The sequence below is a fragment of the Terrapene carolina genome, unplaced genomic scaffold (genome assembly GCF_002925995.2).
Source record: "Terrapene carolina triunguis isolate 2854851 unplaced genomic scaffold, T_m_triunguis-2.0 Scaffold68, whole genome shotgun sequence".
Classification (NCBI taxonomy): Eukaryota; Metazoa; Chordata; order Testudines; family Emydidae; genus Terrapene; species Terrapene triunguis.
In genome coordinates this window covers 297,068-318,517 of record NW_020664419.1, presented here as the reverse complement: position 1 = coordinate 318,517, position 21,450 = coordinate 297,068, and the positions used below count along the sequence as shown (strand labels likewise).

At 44.9% G+C, this 21,450-nt stretch overlaps 1 protein-coding gene across 1 annotated transcript in view; it reads right to left on the bottom strand.

The window, feature by feature from the left end:
- The window catches only part of AHCYL2 (adenosylhomocysteinase like 2), a 79,622-nt gene extending 60,013 nt beyond the window's left edge, over positions 1-19,609 (bottom strand). Inside the window, exons 1-2 of the mRNA XM_024193102.2 lie at positions 19,318-19,609; positions 3,715-3,823 (exon numbers count right to left, since the gene is read on the bottom strand). Coding sequence (XP_024048870.1) covers positions 3,715-3,823; positions 19,318-19,374 — 166 coding nt within the window. The 5' untranslated portion in view covers positions 19,375-19,609. The remainder of the gene's footprint in view (positions 1-3,714; positions 3,824-19,317) is intronic.
- Positions 19,610-21,450: the final 1,841 nt, after the last annotated feature.

The following is a 21,450-nucleotide window of genomic DNA, read 5'->3' as shown; positions in this document are numbered from 1 at the left end:
CGTTTGGATGGACTGGGAGATGGATAGGAGGATGACTGGACATTTGCAATAGGTCTAACAGTCAAATTTGCCTTGTCCAGTAGAGAGCTATCAGAGTGGCCTTGTCCAGTCTGATTTTGGATATTATACTGGGTATCAGGGGAATTGGTGTGTCACCAATGAGGAAAGCTGGTGACTCCTGTCTCATTTGGGTTCTGCCTAGCATGATAATGAGGCGCTTGGTGTGATAAAATCTGTTTCTCCGGCTAGGCTGGGGTTGATGATGTTATGGTTTATGGTACAGGGCTGGGGTACAGATCCCCAGGGAGCACAAAATGGCCTTAAGAGTCCTTTAAGAAGTGCAGAGCTTTGTCTGTCCATTTGTTGACTAGTTCCATGACTTCAGAGGGCAGTTCTTTGATTAAGGCCTGCACTTCCCTGGGCATGCCCAATGCCTGAAGCCATGATGCTCTGTGCATTGTCATTGCCATAACCCTAGATCTGACCGTGGTGTCTGAAGAGTCTATTGCCAAGTGTAGGGCTGCCTTGGCCCCTAATTGACCTTCTATTTATTTGAGCTCTTCCCTATTCTCAGATGGGACAGAAAAGGTGTCACCCTATTCTAGGTCAAAATGTTATATTTGACCAGAAAGGCCTGAGCTTGCCACCCATACTGGGAGGAAGGCAGAGGAGTAGAATTTCCTCCAAAACTGATCAAGCTTCTTTAGGCCTTTGTACTTTGGGGTGCTTTTATTGGACTTGGATTGCTCATGCACAGGTGAGCCTGGTTTGGGATGGATGTAGAAGTACTCCAATCCTTCTGAGGGACTTGGTAATGCTTTGCTATCCTTCTTGGGTGAGTGGTAGGTATCAAGGCAGGCATTTGCCACAAGACTTTACTGGGATCAAGCAGTCCTTCATTGGGCGAGCAATCCCTGTAGGCCCAAAGATGTCAGTATGTTGAACATTTTAGGAGATTTTTTCTTGTATGACAGATGTCTCTATTTCTAGCATCTCTGCGATTGTCCTAAGTAGTTCTTGAAATTATTTGAAGTCACTCAGCACTGATAACACTGCTGCATTGGGTGAAGAAGATGAAAGGTTCTTAGGTGGTGAGGTAGAACATTGTTATTGCTTTTTCCCCAGGCCCAGTGTTGAAGGTCTGGCCAACAGTGCCTCTGGGAAGCATGATCTCTCTCTCTTCCCAGCATGAGATGGAGATTGAGTCCTAGAGGCTTACGAAGGCAGATCCCACCAAGTTCAATAAAGCCAGAGCAGCATGCCAGAGAGTTATGGCAGGCTTATCTGATATTGGCCAGTTCAGTGACATTCCTGATGTGACGGTGGCTGAGTTCTGCAGGGAGAGCCAGAGCCACCAAGATCTTTCTATTGTGTTACCCAGGGAACTCTGGGGAGAGGATTCTCTGCTCAAAGGAGGCGAGAACGTGTGATCCAGTGATGGAGAAGAGGAATAGATCTCTCTAGTGGCAGCACTGAGGTATGGGGCACTCTCAGTACAAAGGTCTGCTTCAATACTGGTAAGTATCTCAGTTCTAAGTTCTTCGAGGGGCACGTTGAGCATCCTCAGCGATTCTGTTGAAGGCATAAATGCCGAAGGTTGTGTCACTGGTGCCAGTGAACTTTTCCTCTGTGCTTCAGTGGTAGGTGGTCCCTCATCACTACCTCTCGATGCTGTGTGGGGCTCAGTGGTTTTCCCCCACAGTCTTATAGAATCCTAGAATATTAGGGTTGCAAGAGACCTCAGGAGGTTATCTAGTCCAATGCCCTGCTCAAAGCGGTCCAACACCAACTAAATCATCCCAGCCATGACTCTGTCAAGCTGGGCCTTAAAAACCTCTAAGGATGGAGATTCCACCACTTCCCTAGATAACCCATTCCAGTGCTTCACCACCCTCCTAGTGAAATAGTGTTTCCTAATATCCAACCTAGACCTTCCCCACTGCCACTTGAGACCATTGCTCCTTGTTCTGTCATCTGCCACCACTGAGAACCGTCTAGCTCCAACCTCTTTGGAACCCCGCTTCAGGTAGTTGAAGGCTGCTATCAAATCCCCCCTCACTCTTCTCTTCTTCAGACTAAATAACCCCAGTTCCCTCAGCCTCTCCTCATAAGTCATATGCCCCAGCCCCCCTTATGTGGTCTTTCCTTGTGGGAAGACACTGAGCTCCATCTGTAGTCTTTGTCCTTGTGTTCAAGGAAGCCTCTCTCGGTGCTGCACTTTGATAGTGGAGGTGTTGGCTTAAAGTCTTTTCTCAGTGCCGTCTTCTCTGGGCTGGCTTTAGGCATTGTGTGTCAGCTAGACAGGGCACTCAAGGAAGATGGTCGGTTCGTTACCTGGTGGGCTCTGGTACCTGTCTCCTCTAGGTCCAAAAAGATCTTCATAGATTGTTTCAACATATGACGCTTCTGTTGTGCGTCCCATGGCTTGCACATCTTGGAAGAAAACGAGCAGCACATCTGGCACCTATCAAGTATATGACTCTCTCCCAAACAGAAGAGGCATCTGCTGTGCCTATCTTAATGGAATTAGCCTGCTACAGGAAAGGCAGAGCTTGAAAACCACAGGTTTAGAGTCTGTCATGTTAAGGCATCCTGAACAGGAGACTCTGGCCATCAAAAATCACTCCAAATGGACTGAGTTCATTCATAGCGGTTCTTCAAAGGAAGCAGAAGAAGTCTGATTTATTTATTTATTTTCAAGAATTCTGAGAGGCTTAGCTGGAGTTAAAGACTAGTACGTTGGAGACGCACTAGGTTCCATCTCACGGACACAGGCAGAAGGAACTGAGCCACTCCACCCTTTATGCCTTCATATGGTAGCACGTGCAGCTCCAATGGATGCTGCTGGTCATAACACAAGAACATACATAAGAACATAAAGGCCATACTGGGTCAGACCAAAGGTCCATCTAGCCCAATATCCTGTCTTCCGACAATGGCCAATGCCAGGTGCTTCAGAGAGAATGAACAAACCAGGTAATTATCAAGTGATCCATCCCATTGCCCATTCCCAGCTTCTGGCAAACAGAGGCTAGGGACACCATCCCTACCCATCCTGACTAATAACCATTGATGGACCTATCCTTCAGGAACTTATCTAGTTCTTTTTTGAACCCTGTTATAGTCTTGGCCTTCACAACATCCTCTGGCAAGGAGTTCCACAGGTTGACTTTGCATTATGTGAAGTACTTCCTTTTGTTTGTTTTAAACCTGTTGCCTATTAATTTCATTGGGTGACCCTTAGTTCTTGTGTTCAAAGACTGATGTTGTGCACATGAGCGACTATCGTGGGATCCACGCTGACACATACTCGAACAACAATTAGGACAGCTAATGTGGAGGAACACGATGAAATACAAGCACAGTTGTACGCTGGGTGTGAAGTTGCACAAGCCTTGGAGGGGAGGAAGAGGAGTTGGAAAGACACATGAGGGATTCGAGAGGGAGCAATAGGGTTAGAGATTCAGGGAAGCCTAAATCTGAGTTTTAAGCCAGACTCTGCGTAAGAAACCCATTTAGTGTAGCATCCAAGTGCCAACTGTATATGGAGAGACACATTCTCTCTTCATCCCCTTTCCTAAACCTCATAGAGGTATGAAGGAAAAACTATGAGATACCCAGGCTGTGAGTGAAGGCCCAGCAGACAAATGGACAAAAGAGCACTTGCAGCTTAAAGAGGCACACGGGCAGAAGGGAGCCAGCAGCGGTACCTACCTGAGCTGTAGCTATCTGTAGAGGATTGAGAGATGGAACGGGACAGAGAACGGCGACCAATCTTCGTTGGGCGCTTGTTAAACTCTTGCTTTTGGTCAGCAAACTGGATCTGTTAAGAAAGAATCCCAGTTACATGTGGTATAAAAAATCCACTGCCTGACAGAATAGGCTAATCCTAATAGCCTCAAAGACTACATTGGAGAAGGGCTACTTGCATTATTTCAGTGGGGACTGAGTAGCAGTTTCTATTATATAATTGGGGGTATTAATTTGGGCCTAGCTTAGCACACATGGTATAAGCCCATTTCTCCTCCACAAACACTTCAAGCTCATGTTTCAATCACTTTTACCAACAGGCACACTAGTTAGAAGAATAAAGATATTTCTGTTCCGGTAACTTAAGTGCTTTTTCTAAAACTGAAAACAGTGCGGATTATTAATCAGAAAGGGGGCCCTCAGAAATCTGTAGAATTGAAGTGAAGATGATTTTATCAACCACAGAACTGACAAGAAATATGGAGACCATAAGATGCTAGATACCTTCTGTGCAAAAGACCAAAGGTAGAAATAAAGCAACCCTCATAGCAATACACCATACACTGGATTATTTAAGATTTGCCATAGAAGATGTGGCTATCATAATTCTGGGGTGTGACACTTGGAGAAACCCCCAGCCGCTTGGCTGCCTGGAAACTTGACATATCTGTATAAATGTGGCTGCTACAAAGTCCCAAAGGAGGACAAAGTAATAAATGGATCACACAATAAAGTTAGGATCACTTCATCTCTAGGGTGGAACATGACAGCTGTTTAATAGTGCACAGGAAACTCTATGTAACAGGTCAAAAAGTGAAGGACACCACTTGCAGCTGAAAATGCCATAGGAAATATATTTTGGCAAACTGTAATTAACCAAATTGGAATTTGGCCAGGAGACTGAAGCGAACACTCCTACTCTTACAAGCAATGCTCTAGTAATGAAGGTAGTATAAATACATCATGGCAGGGCTCTGTATTTACCCCCTCCCAATGATTAGATGTGCTCAGTTAACTAGTAAAATGATGGGAAGGGGGCGGTAACTGCCAACCCTGCAGACTCAGTCTGGGATCAGAGAATCAAGATGAGTTCTTTCCATCTCAGGCATCACCATCAATAATCAAAATCCTACAGGCCAAGTTAGGCTCTTGGCAACACCTGGGCAACCCTATTAACTTCAATGGGTTTGCATACAACTGACTGAAAGATGGGAAATAATTCTACAGGAAAGCTTAGTCTCCAGTTCATTCTCCTAGAGTTGTCTTGACTCTGCCAGGCTAACAGAAATCAAAACTGATTTGTAGTTCGTAAAGTCAGCAGATCTATTCTGAAAGCATGCAGCAGACAGAGCTGCTAAGGTGGTGCCATTTTTATATAGACACCGTTCAGAGTAAAATCACACTTAGCATCCTTATTTACAGAAAAGGCTCATTGTCATCCTCTGCCAATGTGCTTCAACCCTTTCATGGATGTTACATCTCTAGGAACACCGGAGGAGTGGGCGATGGGGAGTTTTTATTCCACCCAGTCCCGTGTCTTATTCCACCCTTGACCTCTGCTGAAACTGACAGTAAGAGGGCCAAATATAACGGTGGTTTTGTGATGTGGCCATTTGCCTAATAGGGACTGACTGACAAACCACATTCCACATAGGCCAAACAGATGTTGGATAGTAATAGCTACCAAACAGGACCAGATTTTTTGCTGGAGAGCTACCATTGAAAGCTCCATTGCCCGTTGCCTAACCCCAGACCCTTCAAGTCCCTAGAAAGGCATATCTTCTAACTTTCAACAAAAGATTCTTTATTAAATAGAAGTTCAGTTCATTCAGAAAAACACAAAAGTATTTTGAACTTCTCATTTTCCTAACTACAATTCTCTAGCAACTTTTCACCCAGAGATCACAAGGCAATCTGCAAGCTCTGAGCTAACATCTGAGGTGGGGACTCGTGTTTTAACAAATGGAGAAACTAAAGCTAAGAATTTATCTGACTCACGCAAGGTTACACTGCAGGCCAGTGGCAGCATCAAGGATAGATGCTAGGCAGTCTACTTACAGTCCTTCCCTGCTCGAACCACTATTACAATGCTGCAATTCAGCAAACATTGCAGAGCACATGTCTATTAGTCACAGATACATTCACTGCCAATATCTGACTTTTTATGCTAGCTCATTTTTAGCATCGATCCAAAGTCTTTTTTTGTGTGTTTGCTAACGTGTTAGAATTCTCTCAGTGAAACTGGAAATAACACTTCACTTGATAATTAAGAATAATGGGCCAAATTCTTCCCTGGTGTAAATTGGCAAAGCTCCACTGATGTCACTGGAATCAATCTGCACCAACAGAGGATCTGGCCCAATAAGGGTTAAGTATTTACACCTTCAAAACACTGTAAAACCATGAATTGTGATTATTAACCTCTTAGAATATTTTAAGTAGTTGGTTCTGTTTAAGGATTTCTCCTTACTGCCTGGAACTTGATTCCTTTCTGGGAGCAGCTCAAATTCAAGCACAGTAGTTTAAGCTGCAATGCTCTATATTGCCACAAGGGAGTGCTAAATTTACAGTCCCGATGTCTCACTCCTTGCCTTAGCACTTGCAGGCAAGCAGCACTACATCACTAAAAGTGACTCCTATGTCCAATTTAATAGGGATACTGACTAGGTCAGACAAGACCACTTCATCCAGAACATGGCGATGACATGAAGCCTGGAAAGCAGGTAGGGATTATTGGGGCTGATTTGGTGATACATCAAGTCTCCAGCAAGAATGCAGAGAACGGTTTTGGAACTTTGGCAAGGTCACTGGGCTAATACAATTATTCTGCTGCAGTCATGGCTATGGAAGAAAGGATTGTAAGAAGGTTTGCAACAGCAACACAGGTTTTTCCTCTGATAATCCTAAAGCTGGTATTGCAGGAATCCTAGAATACTCCATCAACAATAAAATTTTACTGAACACCAGACAACAAACAGAAAAAGGCAAGTGGTCACTCAAATTAAGGTGAGAATCAGGAGTTGCACTTCCAGCCTTCAAACAGCTCTACTCCTTGTGAAGCGGATTCTATGCACAATGGTCTACACATGCCCTTTTCTAAGAATGCTGTTTTTCTACAAGAATGCTCTTTTCATTTAAACAGATCCCTCCATGGCTAGAAGAGCTTTACCCCATCAGATTATTGGCATAAAATGATGCTCTAGGAAGAGTTAGATATGCTGGAAGGCTAACAAGGATGAATAACTCCTATTGCAGAATTCAGGGGGTAAAAGCAACATTCTGTTAATATTTTCCGGCATCATCTGTTAAGGGATTTTCAATGCAAATGCTGTAAAAAGTGCAATTATATTTAGCATTTATATAGCATGTATAGAGATCTCAAAGCACTTTTTCCAAAGTAACCCAGGAATGTAAGTGACTTGCCGAAGTTCACAGAGTAAACCAGTGACCAAGTTACAAAGAACTAGAACCCAGGTCATGTTACTACCACATCTCGGCTCTAACCGCAGGAATGCCGACTCAAGCCAAGAGTGAGTAACTAAAACAGGGCACTGAACCCCAAGACATGGCACTTACATACCAAACCAACAGCAGCACTATATATAGCAATGATATGCCTTCCTGTCCACACCCCAGTCGTGTTTTTAACTAGCGTAATATTTCACTAAGTCCCTCTGATGAAACTATATCCTTCCACTCTCATTCACAGTCCTGTGTAGGTCAATAATTGGAATTTGGTTTCTGTCGGACAATTACTATAACCAGCTCAGTCTGGTTGTATATTATATACATATTTCTTCTGTATATGTATACACACAGTACGATGGTGATACACATAACTACACGATCATACTGTGTGTGGGTGATATATACATACACACACACACACTTTTTTTTTTTTTTTTAAATGGTACAATTTCTAGATCAGGACTGCAGTTCAGAATTGGAATCTCTGCAACAGAAACATGCCCTACCTAGAAATGTAAGAACTTAGATCTTTAAACTTCATTTATTGTCAGACCAAAATTCTCATTTAAAATTCTATTAATTCACACCCGTTCTCCACAAGGCTACGCTACCCCAGAAAGAGCTGTTTTCCTGCTGCACCTGAGACAAGCTACCACCATAACCTGTAATCAAGACGCTCCCTTGCTATTTGACACCAACAAAAGCAAGGATACGGATTACATGTAGAACTTGTTTAGACCAAGAAACAAAAGTCCCTCTGAAGGTAACAATCCATTTCCCAGGAGAGTTAGTTTTCAGGTGATAAATTCTAAGACCCTTAAAAACGACAAACACTTGGATTTAGGAGACTGACCGGCTTCGACCATCTGTGGTTATATATACACTGCTTCTAACAGCCATATAGCTCTTTGGCAGGACGGACTGATTCAGGCTGGAATTCATGCAAGATTCACGAGGGTTAATGATTTCTAAATGCAGGTGCATGCTCACTTCTTTTTAAAGAAGTGAGATACAGCCCCCCTCTTCCTGAGGAAGCCACAATTTCAGACCAGCTCTGCATGGATTGACAAAGCTCAATAGCAAGTATGGCCATCGGAAGCTCTGGTTTTCACATGCTGGTTTGCCCCGTCCAACCTGCCCGCTCCAGAGTTCCACTATACCTTCCCACAGGTATGGTCTGAAGAGAAACGACAGAACGTCTCTAAAATAACAAGTTCAACTCAAAGCTGCGGCACTTAAACCCCTATTCCTGAGAGGAAACAGCCAAACAAAGATGCGTTCTCTGGAGACGATGCTTCATTTACATCAGGTGAAGGGGCTTAGTCGATACCAAAAGTAAGAGGCTGGGGAGAAAGACAAACAATTGTACTTTGTTCTAGAAAGTCTATAGTATGGCTGCCCTCACCTGGGCTTTAATCTCTGAATCGCCATTCACAATGTACTTCTTCTTGTTCGGCATAGCGTTATTATCTACAGCTCTTCTGCAATCCTTCCAGTCCAGGGTAGTTGCTGGCCTTTCATTTATACCTCCAGCATCAGAAATCCTGTCTGCTCTGGTTTCAAGTCTCTATTTTATTGTGGGGGGAGGAGGGCAGGTAAGGAGAGGGCTACACTTGCCTGGGTTTGCAGCTCCCTCTCCAATGGCCCATTTGGCAGGGAAGAACCCCAAGATTTAATGAGGCATTGCTGCTAGCATCTCACAAACAAGTCCCAGCATTTTTTCTTTTTTGTTTTACACTGAGTTACAATGTTCCCCGACCTCTAACCCATTAGCAGTGGTTTCTAACATGGCCTGACTTGTGTGTGCATAACAATCGCTTATTTATATAACCGGTATATTTTCTTGCTTGCTATAATTAACTTGCTAATTAGGCTCTTTTTAACTTGGGTTCTCCCCCACCTCCCTTTCCCAATGTCAGATGATTACATTAACAGAGCCTCATTAGAACAAAATTAACTAATGGGCAACTAAAACAATGAAGGCATTTGTTAGGTTGGTAAATGTTTTTCAAATGATGCCAACCCTCCATGGCAGCAAGCGCCGAGCTCTCTGTCCTTGGAAGGGTCAAGCCCTTTCAGAACACAGGGTCTCTTGGGGGAATGACAAGATTAACACCTACCTAGCTGCTGCTGCTTCAGACTACCAATTTCTCTATGTTATAGATTCCCCCCAATGCGGGAGAGGGGAAAAGGAGAAGAAGGGACAAGATAGGCACAAAAAGACACCGGCAAAGAGCACTCATGCTAGTATAGTACAGAGGGCACAGCTTTGTTACACATTTGCTAAGCAAGGATTGCCTCATTTGTAACAGAAGACTTGAAATGAGGCAGATTTTTATGTCGTACTTAATGGGTCAGATCATCATTCCACAGCTGGCTACTCTGACCTGTTCACAGAACAATTTTGCCCCTTCTGGATGGGCTCAAGGCAATCTGCTAAAGTGCTCAAGGCAGGGTTGCTACAGAACTTCAGTGTGTGTGTCCAGAATATTTTATACTGGGAGAGTCATAGTACATAAGTGGATTAGCTAATGGCAAAGTCTAAACAAGTATGGCAAAATACAGCGAGTTTTCCACCTTCCCCCAGTATCCTATGCTATCAAACACTTCACTGAGTCACAATATGGGATTTTGCTCTTCTATAGCACATTTCATCAGAGGATCTCAAAGCACTTAAACAGTATGAAAAGACAGTTACCTTTTCCGTAACTGATGTTCTTCGAGATGTGTTGTTCATATCTATTCCACAATAGGTGTGCGTGCTCGCCACGTGCACCGGTGTCAGAAGTTTTCCCCCTAGCAGTACCCGTAGGGGAGCGCCCCAGCGACCCCTGGAGTGGCGCCTCTATGGCGTGATATAAGGGGCGCTGCACACTCCCCCCACCCTCAGTTCCTTCTTGCTGGGCAACTCCAACAGAGGGGAAGGAGGGCGGGATGTGGAGTAGACATGAGCAACACATCTCAAAGAACACCAGTTACGGAAAAGGTAACTGTCTTTTCTTCTTCAAGTGATTGCTCATGTGTATTCCACAATAGGTGATTCCAAGCTATTGGAGGTGGGTAGGAGTTCACAAATTCTCGGGACGGAGCACAGCCCTGCCAAACCCGGCGTTTTCCCTGGTCTGGGAGACGATCGCATAATGCGAGGTGAACGTGTGAACTGAAGACCATGTGGCAGCCCTGCAAATGTCCTGAATGGGGACATGGGCTAAAAAGGCAGCCGATGAGGCTTGCGCCCTAGTCGAGTGTGCCCTCACAATTGACGGCAGAGGGATTCCCGCCAGGTCATAACAGGTACCATACACTAAATGAACAAGAGTCCTGGGGACGAGCTGCAGCAAAGCTGGAGCAGAGTAGTTCCAAAGCACCTTCACTGGGGGCAAGAAGGACCTGAGGGTGGGGGGAGTGCGCAGCGCCCCTTATATCATGCCATGGAGGCGCCATTCCAGGGGTCGCTAGGGACGATCCCCTACGGGTACTGCTAGGGGAAAAACTTCTGACACCGGTGCACGTGGCAAGCACGCACACCTATTGTGGAATACACAGGAGTATCACTCGAAGAATCACAGCATCCCTGGGAGGTAGGGACTAAAGAATCCCCATTTTATAAGTGAGGAAACAAATATTCCGTCTCACAAAGAAGATCTGCAGTAGAGATGGGAATAAAACCCAAGGAGCCTAGCTCCTCATCTTTTGCTTTAAGCATTAGACAACACTCCACCACTATGAAATTTGGGAGTCATAATCTTCAGTTTCATTCATTGCTGAAAGCCAACTAATGTAGTTCTGGAGTGAAAAGTTACAGCTGTTTAATAGGACACAGCAACACCACCCCACAGCTTATGACCAAGTGAAGAAATATATTATATTCAATTGAAAATGCACAGGGGATTTGAGAGGTGCAAAACTGGAAATTTGCCAGGACATTGGGATTAACACCACTGCTGCATCCCAGGCTAGTTCTTCATGGCAAAAGAGGTGTGTTTTTACTATCTTACTGTAAAATCCTAGAGAAGAGAGTTTTTTTACATTGAAAGCGCTGTTCGAGTTAGTTTTCTTGATGTAAAATCTTAGTGGAGATGAGGCACAGGTACTTTTGACTTCACTCTCTTTAATGGAGGTCAACAGGGCCGGCTCTAGGCACCAGCGCTCCAAGCATGTGCTTGGGGTGGCACTTTCCAAGGGGTGGCACTCCGGCTCCATTTTTTTTTGCTTGGGGCGCAAAAAGCTGGGAGCCGGCCCTGAGCGGAGGTGAGCTGCGGCAGTGGGGGGCGGGTTCCTCTGCCCCCCCACACCAGGGTTACAAGCCTGGGAGGGAGGGGTAGGAGGGGAAATGCGGCGCGCCCGGGGGAGGAGGCGGGGCCGGGGATTTGGGGAAGGGGTTGGAATGGGGCAGGGAAGGGGCGGAGTTGGGGTGGGGCCGGGGGGGCACGGGAAATTTTTTTTGCTTGGGGCGGCAAAAAACTTGGAGCCAGCCCTGGAGGTCAACCTTACATCCTCCACTTATGGTTTACCCTGAGTAGCTACGTCAAGGTAAAAAACGCTTTTTTCCCCCCCCCCAGTGAAAAGAGAGCCTAAGGCACCAAAGCTTAACAGACTATATGACCCACAAATAAACTACTTAACAACTATCTTGTCAGGAAAAAAGGTTGCAACATGCTTGTTCTTTGAGGAGGTTAAAATGTAGAGAGAACCACATTCAGTCCTACTGAAGTCCAGTGCTGTACCACAGTTTGAGAACATGGTTAACACATGTTTTGAATCTTCTGTGCTACAAAGATAAAAGTGCCTTTAACTGTGCAATGTCAGGAGGTCAGACTAGATCAGTGGTTCTCAAACTTTTGTACTAGTGACCCCTTTCACATAGCAAGCCTCTGACTGCAACCCCCCCCTTATAAATTAAACACTTTTTTTATATATATTTAACACCATTATAAATGCTGGAGGCAAAGCGGGGTTTGGGGTGGAGGCTGACGGCTCACGACCCCCCATGTAATAACCTTGCGATCCCCTGAGGGGTCATGAGCCGCAGTTTGAGAACCCCTGGACTAGATGATCATGATGGTTCCTTCTGACCTTAAAGTCTATGAGTCTGCAAGTACAGGGGCTGTAATCTGGTCTTCCAACAATGTTAACATGACCATGTTGTGTGTATGGAGTATTTTCTATTCCTGTTTGCTTTGTTAATTGTAAGTTTTAATATACTATTATAGTATACCCATAAAAACAGTATGTAATATACCGGAGCGAATGTTGCAGGAAGAACTAACTTTGGAAATGTCTTGAGGGCTTGATTTTGGAAACAGCGCTTGCAGGAATGCTCGCTTTTTTCATTTAACATCTCTAGTTTCTTTTAAGGAACAAAGGAAAAGAAACGGGGGCTACCGATTTTGTGCAGCCTACAAATTCATGGGGATTTGCTAATGGAGCTTATAAATTCCTTGCTCCACAGCAAACGGACTTGTAGAAATAAAACAGGGTAAACTCTAAATTACTCTACAGCTAATCAGAATGTAATGATCAGTAAGATCGCTATATATACCAAGTTAGATATTTCACAGTCTAGCTTTTATTTTGTTATTCCTTTGAGAAACAAGGTGATAAGAATGTCTCTTTCCAATGGGAAAATTCCCAGTCTCTCAGAACACCCAACTGGGTTAAATGATTTTACCCAAACTTCCCAAAAGGTCCCATTGAGAAGAAGACAAACTTAAGGCAGAGAACAAGTAACTATCATCCCAAAATAGTTTAGAAAGTTACGAGGCTGTAAAAATAACAGGATTAAAATGGAAACTTGTTTGGCAATCTCACCTAGCGTGGTTATGACCAGCATGAATTATGATAATACTTTGCCCTTTATAGCACTTCCTATCAGAGGATCTCAAAGTGCTTTATTTAATTCTCCCAGTGTTCCCATGAGGAAAGTATTACCCTAGTAACAGATGGAAAAATGGAGGTACAGACAGGCAGGGCCGGCTCCAGGGTTTTGGCCGCCCCAAGCAGTCAAAACAAAACAAAACAAAAAAAGCTGCGATCGCGATCTGCGGCGGCAATTCGGCGGGAGGTCCTTCGCTCCCAGGCAGAGTGAGGGACCGTCCGCCGAATTGCCGCCGAATACCTGGACGTGCCGCCCCTCTCCGGAGCGGCCGCCCCAAGCACCTGCTTGACAAGCTGGTGCCTGGAGCCGGCCCTGCAGACAGGTATGCAACTTGCCAGAGCTCATAATGAGCAGAGACTGGAATTGAACCCTCCGAAAACTGTGCTTTAACCATTACACTTGTGAAAAGACCTGAGCCGACTAAGATCTCATCATTTTTCAGGAAAGGAAAACCACATGACTGCAACAACACACAATACCCTAGTTACCAGGAGAGATGCTTTATATCCTGTTACACTTTCGTACATGAAATCAGAGACATGCGTATGGATGCCTGGTGTTAATAGCTGAGACGCCTCCAAAACAGACAGAACTGGCTTGCTGAGGTAGACACAATGCTTTTCCCTCCACTGTGACACAAACTCACTCCTTGCTTATTGACAACAGCTGCCTTGCACAAAATGAGCTGTAAAATGTGAAGGTTAAGTTACTTCAGTTAACTTCTAACCCTGCCTCCTTCAGCTATGTTCAAAAGACTTATGATTCATATCCTTTTTGAGGAGGGAGCTGTAGAAGTGTTCCAAACTTTCTCATGCCTTAAATTAATGTGTAATCCTGACAACTCTACTTGTTGAGCCAAGGCCTATGCTAAAGCTTTAAGTATTTAAGATTCCAGCCCTACAGCTAAAATGTCACATGGATTCTAATTCAGTGGATTAACGTGTACATTTTAACCCTTTGTAATTCTGAAGCACAATTTGAACTTCTCCCAATAATGTATCTTATTATCCAGACGTCTTGCAGTTGCCAGGTCATTTGCTGTCTGGGGGGCCATAGGCATCCATCTAGAGCAGAGGTCCCCAAAGTGTGGGGACCGCCCCCCTAGAGGGGCGTGGAGGACCATCCAGGGGGGGCGCAGCGGAGCCCAGGCCAGTCCTCATGGGGGCAGGGAGGGAGCACCATCCAGCCCCTTCCTGCCCCCAGATCTATTCCGGTCCAGCTCCCAGCCATGTCCCCGGCTCCTGGCGCTGTCCCCAGCCTTGGCCGCTGACCACGGCTCCTTTCCCAGCCCGGGGCCAAGGCTGGAGGCAAGGCCAGGAGTGGACCTGCACCTGTCTGCAGGCCCCCACTGCAGCCCGGCTGCAGCTATGCTCCCACCCCCAGACGCGGCACCGGCTCCCGACTCCATGCATGCCTGGCCTCATCCCCAGCCGCGGCTCTGTTCCCAGCCTGGGGCTGAGGCTGGGGGCAAGGCCGGGAGTGGAGCCACATCTGGCCGTGGGCCCAGCTGTCGACCCCGGCCGCCTGCCCCCACCACAGCCCGGCTGTGGCTACCCTTTTGCCCCTGCCCCCAGACATGGCCCCGGCCCAACCCCACCCCCAGCCTTGGCCCCAGCCTTGGCCCCCTTATCCCTCCTCCCAGCCATGGTCCCGCTCCCGGCCCCAGCTTGGGGGGGCAGGAGGGGAGATGTGGAGAGGGGTATGGGGGGGGGGCGCAACCCTCAAAAGTTTGAGGACTGCTGATCTAGAATATTTCTAGTGCACCTAGAATCTCAGTGCAGTGCTAAATGAAATGAAAATTAAATATTAGACCATTGCCTAGAATAGTACAAACTCCAGCTTGAGAGCTGAGTATATTCTACCACTTCACAGGAGACCTGGGATGGAGGTTGAACTTGGTCCTCAGACCTCTTGGATATCAGTGCCAACAGGGGATTGAATCATGGTATATGTCAATCAAGCCCACCCTCACACCCAGTGGCTTGTTCAGACTACCTCCTGCCCAAATAGGTCCTAGCAGATGCGTAGAAATTTCACACGTGGATGCCAGGAAAATCCCTTCCCCTCACTGCCATCGCTAGGCTTCTTCACTAAAAATCTTCCCACCATGGCCAAACTGATACAGCTCCACTGGTGGAAGTGCTAATGGAGACAAGACTCCAAGCAGATACTAGAATTTTATTACTATGTTCATATACCGGTTCAGAGCAGGCTTATGTAACACAGGTAAAAATGCTGCACTCTGATAGTCCCTGGTCTCTATTACTGCTACCACCACAGGAACCATGTTTGGAAGGGCGCTGGTGGGAAATTTTTAATAAAACAGCTTCGTGTGGACAAGGCCAAAGAGAGACTGGGATGAGGAACGACAAACATTTACCAATGGAGAAAACAGTTCCCCAAACTTGTTACCAGGTCTGTTTGTAGCGGCACTGTGACAGCTGAGGCCAAGTGGCCATATTATTTCAAGTTGCTCAGGTAACAAAAAGGGGCTTTGTTGTCTCCAGTATAAAATCATAAGATCAGAGAAGTTAGAGAGGAAAATACCTGTTGGGTCCTCAAGGCAGGATACATTTCCCCCAACAGTGAATGCATTTGAGGCTGAAATGATAGTACACTTGATCTTAGTCACAGGCCCAAAACCAGCAAGTTTTTCCACTTGTTTTGAAAGTGCTCAAGAAGTTCCTTTAATGCGCTTGCTACAGTCCATCCGCATGTGTTGTCCAGGCATCTCTGCTGTTTGGACCCATATGTACAGTATTCGACACACACTAGACAGGAACAGCCTTTTCCCAGAGCAATGAGTTATCATTACAAGTGAAACCGGTTCCCTCTGTGCACTCTGAGCTATTACCATGTCTTCAACATGAAACTGCTGAAGTCTCCAGAAAGAATCCACTTGCCTGGGACTTGCTGGTGTCTCACCAGCATTACCACTGCACTGAGCATGGTTTTTTGCTGACAACAGATAAGGGAACTTTTGCTGAATTTTAAAGGGCAGATCTGAAAATCCAGTACTTGATTTTATAATTGCCCCAGGTCCCCAGCAGTACTTCTGATCCTGATCATATTGGGGTTAGAATCACATGAGCCACAACTGCATTTAAACGGGGTTTTTGCTAGCAGGATTCTTCTACCAAAAAGTTTCCCTTGATTGGTGTGGACAGAGATTTGCTTAAGGACAGTATTTAGACCAAGCTGTAGATTACCTGAGAGGTTATCTACGATTAAGGCTACAATTTTGTCATGGAGGTCACAGAAGTCCCGGAATCCATGACTTCCAGAGACCTCCGTGACTCCAGCTCATGGTGGCTGGAAGCTGCAGGGTCCCCCTGCCGCACGTGGTGGCTGGTACCCTGCAGCTCCCAGATGCTGCAGACAGCGGGGGAGCCCGGAGATCTGCGACATGGGAGGCTCCGAGCCGAGCAGCTCCCGGCCACCAAGGGCAGCGGGGGACCCTGGAGCTCTGAGCCTCCCAGGTGGTGGAGGCCCCGGAGCTCCGAGCCGGAGCCGCCGCAGCTGCCCAGCCTCCGCGGGTGGTGTCGGGACCCTGCAGCTCCCCATTTTGTCAAGGATATTTTTAGTAAAAGTCACAGACAGGACACGGGCTTCCATGAATATTCCGTGACCCATCCATGACTTTTACTAAAAATATCCGTGACAAAATCTTAGCCTTATCTATGATACCATCTATGCACAGTCCAGATCTCAGCTTCATTGTAATTTCCACCATATTGAGGGTCACAGTAGTCCCCCAACATAGTTAACACTGGGTTCATTCTCCTCAATCACGTTTTAACCCTATTCCTGTTTTGTTCTTCAGCCCTGTAAAACTTCAGATGGGTAGCACAATTCAGGAACACCTACACTACAAGACTGTTTTAAATCATGTCAGGAGATTGCTGTGTTGCAACTGATTCCTCCAATGCAGTGAAAGTTATAATGTATGTTGGACCTTAAGCTTGGTTGTTGTACAAACCAGTTTAAAATACAGCTTGGCTGACCCATGCAGAAGGGACTAAATGTAGGTTTAGTTAAAAATCAGTGCTTTATCCAATGTGGGAACCTAGGTTAGAACAGTGATTTTTTGTAATCCCCGAACTCCCTGAATCTTAACACCCCACAACTCAGAGAGGTAGTAGGTTTGAAGTAAAGACCCAAACCAACGTGTGAATTTTGCAGTTCAGGACAATCTTTACTTATAGCATGGTTGGACCCATCCACATTGGCTTGGCAAACCATGTTATATCTGGGTTTAGCAGAGTTCAAACTGATTAAACATGGCTGTTAAACACAACTACCAGCTCTTTGTAGATGGGACCTTGAAAACATATTTTTTTCTGAAAAAATAAATGTCCAGATCGCAAAGAGAAACTGTTAGAACCCTGCTAGCAACCACCACATTTAAAGTTATTTTTTGCTAGCATGGGTCAGATCCCAGTATGATTACCTTTGCCCTAACGATCTAGAAATTATGAATGACCAAACTAAAACCTAGTTCATAAACAGAAATCCCTATTTGAAGATATTTGAATCAGTATAAAATAGACACTTCTAAAGTGTCAAATGTTATGCAAAGTTTTATCAATGCTGACCTTCAAATGTAATAACTATTTCTTGATGGTGTGACATAAAATACAAGATAAGTTGGGGTAAAGTACAGTAGAGAATTTCACTCTGTAGAACACCAGCAGGCCAGGGAAAGAAAATGACAGGTTAATAATTACTGTAAAACTTTTAGTGACTAGCAAAACTTTAGTGACTGTAGAGAGACTAATTAATGCTGAATTATTCCAGAGGACTAACAAAGTTCAAACCAAATCAGAACAGAGTCTCTGAAAAGCTATTTTTATAGCTTTTGCGTATTTACATCAGACCGGTTCAAATACTGTTTTTTATCACTGGCTATTTGCAAAGCTTGTTGCTGCAACACATTTTTAAGTACCTATAGAAATCCAAATCTCTTGCTATAATGCCCTAAAACAAACCAAAGGCCTTCCTTAGGCTTTCTCTACACTGGTAACTGAACAACAAAACTTTTGTCATTCAGAGGTGTTAAAAAAACATTCCCCCAAAAGACAAAAGTTTTGTTGATGAAAAGTACCAGTGTGAACAGCGCCTGCGGACAAAGCTACCGCCGCTCGTTGGGGGTGGAAGATTTTTGTCGGCAGGAGAGCTCTCTCCCGCCGACAAACAGAGGCTACACTGCGTGGCTTTTAGCGGCACGGCTATAGCGGCACAGCCCTGTCGCTAAAAGGAGCATAGTGTAGACACAGCCTAAGAAGAGCTGATAAGAGTCAACTTTTCAAACAGAAAGAAGTTAGGCTGTAAAACGTGAGTAGCGATCTGGGAAGGAGTAATAGCTCTTAATATGGCGCTCTTTTGTGCTAGGATGGCAGAAGCATTTTTAAACCATGGTAGGTGCACAGACACTTTCTCTGGTTGAAGCTGTCCCCCAGACACAAGCTTTAACTGTTCAAGTGCTGGCTAATTTTCAAAACAGAATCACTACACTGTCAACCATTTCAAGAACTCCTAGTGTCAAAGGAGCAAAACAGAGAAAACGTTATTTCGGTTGTCACTGTTTTCCTCTCCTGCCCTCTTACTGGTTGAGGTGAGATTGAGCAGCACATGTTGCTCTGAGGATCAGTTGCCTGTTTTAAAATTAACATTAGGGAAGGTAACACAGACATAAGCAACACAGATGCCATTTCAAAGACGGAGTCCTACTTCGTAATAAACATTAAGACTGCCAAAGAAAGAATAAAGAGTGTTTGCTATGCATATCTTGTTCTCAGAATAGACAATGCAATGCACCCCAGAAGATTATTCTGCACTTCACGTGGTTTTTCCTCCATGTATCTCAGATTGCTTTATAAACATTAAGTCCTTACACAATACTCCTGTGAAATAGGAAAATAGTATCCCCATTCCATAGATAGAGACTATTTCTAGTGCCACTTGACCTTTTACAGTTAGACTGGACAATATATGTACAATGAAGAATAATCCTGCATTGGCAGGGAGCTGGGACTACTGGATCTTGCCTGCCTCTGACTTTAATGATTCCCATTCCTGGTAAATTTTATTATACTTGAGTACAATGCAGTAATATTGTGACTGGCATAAATCCACCTGACAAAGAGAAACTCCCTTTAGAAATCCAGTAGAGACCGATTTGCTGTTTATTAACTAAAATAATAAACTATTCGTCAACTCACCATCCACTCTGGCATGTGGAAAGCAGAGGTACCTGCACTGCTGTCCCATTTCTCCATAGCTGAGACTTTTCAAGTTTGTTCTGTAGCAAAAGGAATTGCTATTTGGATGTGCAAAAAAAGATACGGACAGTGTACGCGCACACTCAAACTCAAGAGCCAAGCTCCTAGCTTTTCAGGAGCTCACAATAGGCTTCAGTGGCTGCACTCCCTTCCAGCACAGGCCTTCTATTCAAATCAGCCTCCTTAGTCAAGTGCTCAGACAGAAGATAGGCAGCTCCACGGACAGATTCAATGCCTCGTTTCTGTTTGAAACCCTGGGCCAGATGACGCTCTCAAACAGTTTCTCTTGTGGCTACTTCATATTTTCAGCTGGGCACTGCATGATGCACAAGCAATGAACCCCTCTCTCTACAGACTTTTAGCTCCAGTTGAGTGCAGCGTGCATGCCTGGCAACCTTGCTTTTGTGTGTGTGATATCTATCAATGGCCTGCCTACGCCCCTAAGAATACGTCACCGAAAATGCTGATACCGTGATCAATAAGGATCAAGGTCAAGAACGCACTTCTATTTTTACAGCTACTTTTTGCACTGTATTGTAAACATGTGTCTCCTTGAATGTAGCTGGATACTTGATAGCATTAAAAGTTCATGTAACTCTGAACAAAATAGCATACGAGTGCCTCTAGCTGCTAAAAACGTACTCCTGGCAAACTAGCAAGACAGTGTATTTAAAATTAACCTCTAAGTGCCACAATTTTGTGTAGAACTCAGTAAATATTGTTTTTAAAGAATATATGCATTTATCCAACTCAGGGAAAAGCAGTGGAGTGTATTCACTTGTTCACAGCTCCCTCTGCTGGGCAACATGCGCACCCTTCCTTTTGGAACTAGTTGAAAAACGGGTATAAACATCTAGCTGAAATGCATGATTATAAAGTGTTCTCACAGTCAAAAGAGTTATGGGGTCCAATGTTTGTTGACTCCACATTAAACTTGCTCAGTTTACCAGTACAATTATGGCTTTGTGAACTGCTAATGCTGCACACTCAGCATGGGGGTTTCTAAATGAAGTTGGGTCTTTCCAGGTCACTCACTACCAACATCTAAGATTCTGCAATCAGAATGTAGCGATGAACCTATCTGCAATGCACAAGCCAGAAAAGAATCCAGCTCATCATTCTGTAGCTGCATTGGTTCTGCAGCACTAGCAGGAGTAAAAAGTAGTAAAAACGTTCATCATGACAGTCTGGAGAGCCATGTCTGACTACACACAACACAAATCTGTTGGAATAGGGTGTCAAACAACAGCACATTCATATTTTTTTGGCTTTCTATAAAAGAGACATTTCATATAGCAATGGCAGTCTGGACTAACTAGCTAATCTTCTTCGAGTAGGTCTACACTTACCCGGTAGTTCGGCGGCAAGAAAATCGAACTTCTGGGTTCGACTTATCGCGTCTTGTCTGGACGCGATAAGTCGAACCCGGAAGTGCTCGCCGTCGACTGCGGTACTCCAGCTCGACGAGAGGAGTATGCGAAGTCAACGGGGGAGCCTGCCTGCCGCGTCTGGACCAAGGTAAGTTCGAACTAAGGTACTTCGAACTTCAGCTACGTTATTCACGTAGCTGAAGTTGCGTACCTTAGTTCGAATTGGGGGGTTAGTGTAGACCTGCCCTTACAGAAGCAAGTTTTCCAATTATAAGCTCCAAATTCCACCCACAAGAAATAGATTCCCCTGAAAATGTCCATGCCATTTCTCATTCAGAGAGATTTATTTCTGGGAAACCCCCCCAAAAAGAGGTTTAAAGTTATGATGGTTGACTTTTTCTCCTCACTGAATTTTTGAACAATTTCCTACGGTTTTTTTGGCACATCATCTCCAGAATGGCTCAGCCTACAAACTTACAAATGTGTTTTGGCATTGCTGATAAATGTCATTCAGTATTTGAACACATATTAGTATTCCAACAGCATACTTCCATAGCAGAACAAAACAACGGGGCAATGTTAAGGTTGGATGGGAGCTGTAAATTGGGGGGGCGAGGGGGGGGTTAGTGAATGATTATATGGCAGTGGAAACCTGGCTGGATCTCTTTACTGTTCATATAGAGTTTAATGTGGATTTTTTTTT